The following is an 8,731-nucleotide window of genomic DNA, read 5'->3' on the forward strand; positions in this document are numbered from 1 at the left end:
AGTCCGCAGGAGAGCCACTCGGACCATGAGGCACAAGAGACGTGTCAGGGGTGGACCCACCTGTCTTAATCAATGAGWGAAGATTTGAAATAGACAAGATGGCGGGATACACATTGTTGGATTACTTCATTAATAACGGAGCACACACTACATTCAGACACGCCAACTGCAACTGGACACGGACAATTCAGAAGATACATGTTTGGCCAAATCGAGAACGACGATAGTATCGTCGATACCAGGCATTTGTAAAATCTCTGCCAACTATTTGTATCGGTAAACCTGTAACTCCCAGTAAAGAATAACAAAAATCTTTTCTCACATTATCTGTTTTAACAATCTTTAGCTAAGGGAGGCCGTGTCCKCACTCACACTCCAGTACAGTAGGTGGCGGGAATGTATGCACCTWGTTGATGCGATCGGCCAATACAATTTTAAAAAGTTTAGCATCTCAGAGGATTGTATAGTTTCTGTGGATAAAGTTGTGTGTGTCAACTGTAGGGATGCTCATGTTGCTGGGGATCGGAAGTGTCCGGTGCGAGATAGGCAGGTTGAAGTGGCCAGAGTCAGAGTAGCGCAGAAGGTGTCACATGCTGAGGCAGTGTAGAAAGTAGAGGAGGATGTGTCAAGGGTGACGGATCCTGAGAGGATCCCATTGAGTAGTAGATWTGTGCCAGCACAGAGGGATAGGGCACTGAGTGATTTATGCTTCAGTAAGGTTGGCTTCTTAGCGTTCATAGCAATGGTTATCAACCGTACCGCAAAAATGTTACGTAAATCACAGAAAATAGTTGTGTTGCCAGYTGCAGATAACTATTTGGCTATACAAGATTTCAGAAGAGTTACTTCAGAAGAGTTACAGGGTGTGTTGAAGGGTGGTGTCCCGTCCTCCCATGCCTTAGGCATGGTGCAGGAGCAGATAGGGTCAAAGTAGTGTCTGTTCACACTGCTATGCTTTATCTTGGCCAGGTCGCAGTTGCAAATGAGAACTTGTTCTCAACTAGCCTACCTGGTTAAATAAAGGTGAAATAAAAAATAAATTAAAAAAAGTGAGTGTAGGTGGCAGCTGCAGAGAAGCACAGTAGGTGGCGGTGTATGCACCTGGAAGTTGGATGCGATCTGACAACCCAATCCCAAAGGAGAAGAAGAGGAAGACATTTAAAATTACACACACCCCTTAAAACTAAACAGCTGAAACAGGGTAAGGAAGGACTTGGAGAAATTCAACATGCAAAATGTGTCAGATTAAATCTATCTGAAAGTTTATGGTATTTAATCAGGGCATATTAATGTTGTATGGCAATGCTTCTTTGGATATGCGAAACATACATGCTGATAGTCGCTTGAAGACTAACGACAAGTTTAGCTAGCTAACGTTAGCTAACARCTAAACTCGAGTTGCATTCCATAGATAGCTAGCTATCTGTCGTATTTAGAGCTCACCTCAAGAGTACTATCTTTGCTTGCAAGTTGCATGAACAACAAATAGTCTCGAAAACCCGACCCTGTTGCCTAGGGTCGATTTTCGAGTATAAAAAACTAACGACTCCCTTACGCCCTTAAATGCACAAGGGTCAAAGAAAATCAGATAGCGAGCTACAGTAGCTTGCTATGAATATTTATTCMTTGACTAGCCAGAGAGGTCTGCGCATGTCAGCAACGTTTCCAAGTTGTTAGAGCAAGCAAKATCTCCAGGTACAGTAGCTAGTTGGTTTTGTGATAACTCGGTGTGGTGTTTTGTTACAATAACCCCCTGCTCTCTTGATCTATGAGGTAGTAACGTGCCTAAAGTAGTTGTCCCTCTGTGGTAATTGAGTTCACTGTCATTTGCTGTGTCAACATCAATATGAGTTCGGTTGGCTGTAGGTTTCTGTTGAGACATTACTTGAATTTGTTTTGTGTGTCCTTCATATTCTTCAAGTTTAAGTTGTATTAGTCATATGTACAGGATACACATATGTACAGGTTCCTTCTCCACAATGCAACAACAAGAAATAATAGAAGATAAGAATATGAACATCAAGWAATTGGTTCAGTAGAATATTTTAGCATAAATATAATACAGGAAGGCACAATTTATACTCAAATATTTACATGTGTTTTAGGGAAGGGGGAATTGGGGGTCAAGTGTTTTAAATGGTGCATTATTTAGCAATCATAAGAGTCTGGTAGCAGCAGTTGTGATGTGTGTGTAGCATGAATGTGTGGCTGTGTATGCATGTGTAAGTGAGTGCATGTGTGCTAAGGTTCGGAGAATCAGAGCTGGTGGTCAGTCCAGTTAAAGTGTTCAGCAGTCTGATGGCTTGTAGAGAGAAACTGTCTCTGAGCCTGTTGGTGTCAGACCTCATGCTCTGATACGGTCTGMCTGAYGKTAAGGGAGTGAGCAGCTGGGGTTTGTGGGGCCCTTAATGATGCTGCGGGTCTTCCTCAGGCACCATTACGAGTATATGTCCTGGATAGGTGGGAGCATGGTCCTCGTGATGCGCTGGGCCGTCTTCACCACCCTATGGAGGGCATTGTGGTTGTGGACGGAGCAATTTCCGTACCAGGCCAAGTTGCAACCGGTCAGGATGCTCTCGATGGTGCAGCGGTAGTATTTGGGGAGGACCCGGAGTGGCATGCCGAATTTCTTCAGCAGCGTTATGAAGTAGAGACGCTGTTGTGCCCTCTTGACGAATGGTGGTGGTGTTGGTTGATGTCAAGTCCTCTGTGATGTGGATGGCGAGGAACTTTAAACTACTGGCTCTCTCTACTGCAGTTCCGTTGATGTGGATCGGGGCATGTTCCCTCCTTGGCTTCCTGAAGTCAACAATCAACTCCTTTTGTTTTTCTGACGTTGAGGAAGAGGTGGTTGTCCTGGCACCACATGCCAGTTCACTTACCTCATCCCTATAGGCAGATTTTTTGTTGTTGGTTATCAGGCATACAACCGTGGTGTCGTCGGCAAACTTGATGGAGTTGGTGTCGTGCCACGCAGTCATGGGTTAACAGGGAGTACAGCAGAGGGCTGAGGACACACCCCTGTGGGGGCCCTGTGTTAAGAGTCAGTGTGGAGGAGGTGTTATTGCCAATCCAGCCTGTGGTCTACCCATCAGGAAGTCCAGGATCCAGTTGCAGGTGCAAAAGGTGGTGTCTAGAGCCAGGGCTTTGAACTTGGTGTTGAGCTTGGAGGGAACAATAGTGTTGAATGCTGAACTGTARTCCATGAATAGCATWYTCACATAGGTGTTCTTCTTGTCCAGATGTGATACGGTCGTGTGAATAGCAATGGAAATGGCATCTTCATTGGATCTTTTGGAGCGGTAGGCAAATTGGAGTGGGTCCTGTGTACCTGGCGTGCTGACCTTAATGTGGGTCAAGACCAGCCTCTCCAAGCACTTAATTATGACAGGAGTGAGTGCGATTAGTCATTTGGGCATGTCACCCTTGTTTTGCTTAGGCACTGGGACAATGGTTGTCTCCTTGAAGCAGGTGGGGACTACAGTCTGGGACAGGGACATGTTTTAGATGTCCGAGAAGATGCCCGCCAGCTGGTCAGCAGCACACACTGAGGACGCATCCAGAGATGCCATCTGGGTCGGCGRGTTTGAGAGTTTTCCTCGTGTCAGCATCGGCGAGCGAACACACCTGGTCATCTGGAGCAACGAGAGAAGCGAGCATAGAATGAGTTAAGCGTGTCTGGGAGGGAGGCTTCTGTAGGCACCACACAGCTGGATTTKCCTTTGTAGTCCGTGATAGTCTGTAGTCCTTTCCACATGCGTCGCGAGTTTGAGTTATCAAACATCAAAGATTTTACAGAGTTACAGTTCATATAAGGAAACCAGTAAATTGAAATAAATTCATTTGGCCCTAATTTATGGATTTCACATAATTGAGCAGGGGCACATCCATGGGTGGGCCTGAGAGGGCATAGGCCCACTTGGGAGCAAGGCCCAGCCGATTATTTATTTTCTTCCCACAAAATGGCTGTATTACAGACAGAAATACTCCAGAGTTTCATCAGCTGTTCGAGTTTCTGGTCTCAGACGAGTCCGCAGGTGAAAAAGCCGGATGTGGGGGTCCTGGGTTGGCGTGGTTACAGGTGGTCTGTTCTTGTGAGGCCGGTTGGACGTTGTGCCAAATTCTCTAAAACGACATTGGAGGCAAATCCAGCTCAAAGTTATTCAAGCATAGCTAGTAGCTACCGAATGTCATTTTCGGCGWGTGTGGACATTTACAAGGGAATGAGMGAAATTGTGCARATGAACAAAGTTGTGATGCATGCTTTTCTAAAGGAAGAGCACCACGTGTACACRGAGCAGAGGGGAGAAGAACGGAAGAGAAAATAAAAMGCTAGTAGAAAGCACAKGGRRAAAAGGYAGCTGTACAGAACTCATCAGAGCTCTTTGACTTCTGGCAGAATTCTAAGATATCTGAGGGCAAACATTTAGTAGTGAATTGCATACAAGTGCAACTTCATCGCCTCATTTGCGCCGCACAACAGAGACTATGGACTCCAGCTCCCGCCGTCTTCCGTTGTGCTATTTACAAACGTGACTGGCTCAACTTTACCCGGGGAACTACGGTAAGCTTCATAATGTCAAATATTGTGACCGATGAAATGAAGAACGCAGTCTGCTTTTAACTCCTAACGAATTGCACAAGTTGACTGCAGGTATTAACTTAAGTATCTACAAATATTCACATTTTCTTGAAAAACTTCAAAGAATAGTTTTGACGTTATTTAAAAACCGTTCTGTGGCTTTTTCAAAGTTACCCTGGAATACGGTATATAAGGTATACCACCCAAACCTATTGCTAGGAAGAGGCCWTGTAGGCAGTCTTTTCAGCCTAGCTTGGAGTCCCCCTTTCCTTCCTCTTCTTTGTCACTGGCGTAGTATTCCCAATCTGGGATGCTGAGAGAAGTGTGTAGCTTCTGATTCATGATCCAGAAGTGTTTGTCGTTTTAGGAAATTATTGCACAAACATGGAGTAAACAAAATAATGACAGAAAAACAGCCATTAAAAAAAAGCAGGGTCGAGCAGGAACCGGTAAGACGCGCGCCCTCCTCAGGGCCGCCATCTTATCTGATCTTTTTCTTGTTCTTTTTCTTAGTTAACCCTGATGATTGTACGTCAGTTCACCAGCAGAGGCGTCACCTCTCATCTGTGTGCCCGATTTAACGAGACCCAGAACAGACAGGTCATGGCCAGACCCAGCTCAGGTAGGACTGTGTTAGTCTAGTACACACACTTGTTTTTCTATCCTYGTGCGAACATAAAATTGATTTCCATAAAAAATCCTAATTTCTCTAACCCTTACACTTAAACCCTGAAGCTAACCCTAATGCTGAACCCTAAACCTAACCCCTTAACTTAAAATAGCATTTGTCCTCGTGGAGATGTGGGAAATGTCCAATGGTGTAAAATACTTTTAAATTGCTACTTAAGTAGTCTTTTGCGGTATCTTTACTTTACTATTTATATTTTTGACAACTTTTACTTTTACTCCACTACATTCCTAAAGAAAATAATATACTTTTTACTCCATACATTTTCCTTGATACCCAAAAGTAGTCGTTACATTTTGAATATCAAGAGAACATGCCTGGTCCTCCCTACTGCCTCTGATCTTGAGACTCACTAAACACAAATGCTTAGTTTGAAAATTATGTTGGAGTGTGCCCCTGGCTATCCGTAAATTTAACAGAAACAAGAAAATTGTGCCGTCTGGTTAGTTTTAATATAAGGAATTTGAAMTGATTTATACTTACAGTTGAAGTCGGAGGTTTACATACACCATAGCCAAATACATTTAAACTCAGTTTTTCACAATTCCTGACATTTAATACTAGGAAAAATTCCCTGTCGTAGGTCAGTTAGAATCACCACTTTATTTTAAGAATATGAAATGTCAGAATAATAGTGGAGTAATTTATTTCAGCTTTTTTGTCTTTCATCACATTCCCAGTGGGTCATTGTCATTAAATTGTTTAACTTGGGTCAAATGTTTTGGGTAGCCTTCCACAAGCTTCCCACAATAAGTTGGGTGAATTTTGGCCCATTCCTCCTGACAGAGCTGGTGTAACTGATTTCAAGTTTGTAGGCCTCCTTGCTCGCACACGCTTTCGCAGTCCTGCCCACAAATGTTCTATAGGATTGAGGTCTGGGCTTTGTGATGGCCACTCCAATACCTTGACTTTGTTGTCCTTAAGCCATTTTGCCACAACTTTGGAAGTATGCTTCGGTCAATTGTCCATTTGGAAGATCCATTTGCGACCAAGCTTTAACTTCCTGACTGATGTCTTGAGATGTTGCTTCAATATATCCACATCATTTTCCTCCTCATGATGCCATCTATTTTGTGAAGTGCACCAGTCCCTCCTGCAGCAAAGCACCCCACAAACATGATGCTGCCACCCCCCGTGCTTCACGGTTGGGATGGTGTTCTTCGGCTTGCAAGCCTCCCCTTTTTTACTCCAAACATAACGATGGTCATTATGGCCAAACAGTTCTATTTTTGTTTCATCAGACCAGAGGACATTTCTCCAAAAAGTACGATCTTTGTCCCCATGTGCAGTTGCAAACCGTAGTATGGCTTTTTTTTTTGGCGGTTTTGGAGCAGTGCTTCTTCCTTGCTGGCGGCCTTTCAGGTTATGTCAAATATAGGAACTCGTTTTACTGATATAGATACTTTTTGTTACCGTGTTTTCCTCCAGCATACTTCACAAGGTCCTTTGCCTGTTGTTCTGGGATTGATTTGCACTTTTCGCACCAAAGTACGTTCATCTCTAGGGAGACAGAACATTCTCCTTCCTGAGCGGTTTATGACGGCTGCAGGTGTTCCCATGTTGTGTTGTACTTGCGTACTATTGTTTGTTACAGATACTTATGAACGTGGTACCTTCCTGCGGTTTGGAAATTGCTTCCCAGGATGAACCAGACTTGTGGAGGTCTACAAGTTGTTTTTGTTGATGGTCTTGGCTGATTGATTTTCCCATTGATGTCAAGGCAAAGAGGCACTGAGTTTGAAGGTATGCCTTGAAATACATCCACAGGTACACCTCCAATTGACTCAAATGATGTCAAATAGCCTAAGGCATAGTCAACTTAGTGTATGTAGTCTTCTGACCCACATGGATTGTGTACAGTGAAATAATCTGTCTGTAAACAATTGTTGAAAATTACTTGTCATTGCCACAATGTAGATTTCTTAACCGACTTGGCCAAAACTATACTTTGTTAACAAGAGAAATGTGTGGAGTGGTGAACAATACACTTTTTTAATGACCTCCAACCTAAGTGGATTTTAAATTCGGACTTGAACTGTAAGTATATTTGAGCACTTACATTTACTTTTGATACTTAAGTAGATTTAAAACCAAATACTTTTACTCAATTAGTATTTTACTGGGTTACTTTCACCTCTACTTGAGTMATTTTYTATTTAGATATCTTTACTTTTACTCAAGTATGACATTTGGGTACTTTTTCCATCACTGAAATTGTCTCCACGTGGGAGAATTTTCCTTATTTGACTATCATGGTGGGGAGTTTTTGGAATTTCAGGTCCCCATAAGGATGGAAGAACAAGACCACACACATGGTCTGCAGTTTTGTTGCTGTATTTGTATGTGTGTTACTTTTTTGTCTTAATATTTTTGTCTGTCTGTGTGTTTTCAGACCTAGCAGCGTTCCGAGAGGTGTTCTCGAAAGCCAAACACGTCGCCATCTTGACGGGATCAGGGGTTAGTGCTGAGAGTGGGRTCCCAACCTTCAGAGGAGAAGGAGGCTTCTGGAGGAAATGGCAAGCCCAGGTAAACACCCCAAGGCTGCATCCTAAATGGCACCCGATTCCCTTTTATAGTGCACTGCTCTTCCCCTCTGTCTCCCTCCACCCTCTCCTCCTCCTGTCCCGCCCCTTTCTCCTTGTTTCTCACTCCCCCCTCTTCTCTATCACTCTGTTTTTCATCCTCACTTTGTCCCCCCCCTCCCCCAAATCAGGACCTGGCCAACCCTGGTGCGTTCAGTCAGAACCCGTCCAGGGTATGGGAGTTCTACCACTACCGCAGGGAGGTGATGCTGACGAAGAGCCCCAACTCGGCTCATGTGGCCATAGCAGAGTGTGAGGCCAGGCTGCAGAAACAGGGGCGCCGTGTCACCGTCATCACACAGAACATCGATGAGCTACATCGCCGAGCCGGATCCACCAACGTCTTGGAGATACACGGTACTCTAACCATGGCGATGTCACCCAGACTGACTTTCACTGTCCTGACTAGTTAGCTAGTAGATCCACGGTAATAATGCAATGGCACTTTCACTGTGCTTGTGTCCCAAATGGCACCCTATCCCCTGTGTAGTGCACTACTTTTGACCAAAGCACTACAGATGGTGTCATCTTCTAGTTCACTATAGGGAATAGGATGCCATTTGGGACGGAATCTGTGTCTGACTAGCGAGTAGTGGTATTGGGGAACTCATGTTGTTATTAAAGTGTAGATTTAAAGAAGATTGTTGAAGGCCAGTTTCACTCCAGCGTGTAATAGTCGGTCCATCTTGGGTACTCAGACTGGGCTCTAGATATACCATACAAGCTGTCAGACTGCGGCTGTCTTTGACAAAAAAAAAATCTTGGTCGACCGAGAGTCGCCCTCTGTTCTTTCAACCAATCACTTGGTCGAAATGTTTAAACTTATTTTTCCATATATAGAGCCACACCCTATGTGTTTGAATAGAAGCAACTACATAT

At 44.0% G+C, this 8,731-nt stretch overlaps 1 protein-coding gene across 2 annotated transcripts in view; it reads left to right on the forward strand.

The window, feature by feature from the left end:
* The first annotated feature begins 1,103 nt into the window (after positions 1-1,103).
* LOC111971184 (NAD-dependent protein deacylase sirtuin-5, mitochondrial) overlaps positions 1,104-8,731 on the forward strand; it is an 18,493-nt gene continuing 10,865 nt past the window's right edge. The window contains exons 1-4 of one of the 2 annotated variants that reach the window (XM_023997974.2): positions 1,104-1,201; positions 5,096-5,204; positions 7,663-7,796; positions 7,984-8,209. In XM_023997974.2, the coding sequence (XP_023853742.1) occupies positions 5,105-5,204; positions 7,663-7,796; positions 7,984-8,209 (460 nt within the window). In that variant the 5' untranslated portion in view covers positions 1,104-1,201; positions 5,096-5,104. Of the gene's footprint in view, positions 1,202-4,342; positions 4,565-5,095; positions 5,205-7,662; positions 7,797-7,983; positions 8,210-8,731 lie in introns of those variants that run through there. The other variant, XM_070446224.1, reaches the window with a different exon arrangement.

This window comes from Salvelinus sp. IW2-2015, linkage group LG13, assembly GCF_002910315.2.
Source record: "Salvelinus sp. IW2-2015 linkage group LG13, ASM291031v2, whole genome shotgun sequence".
In the NCBI taxonomy this organism is placed as follows: Eukaryota; Metazoa; Chordata; class Actinopteri; order Salmoniformes; family Salmonidae; genus Salvelinus; species Salvelinus sp. IW2-2015.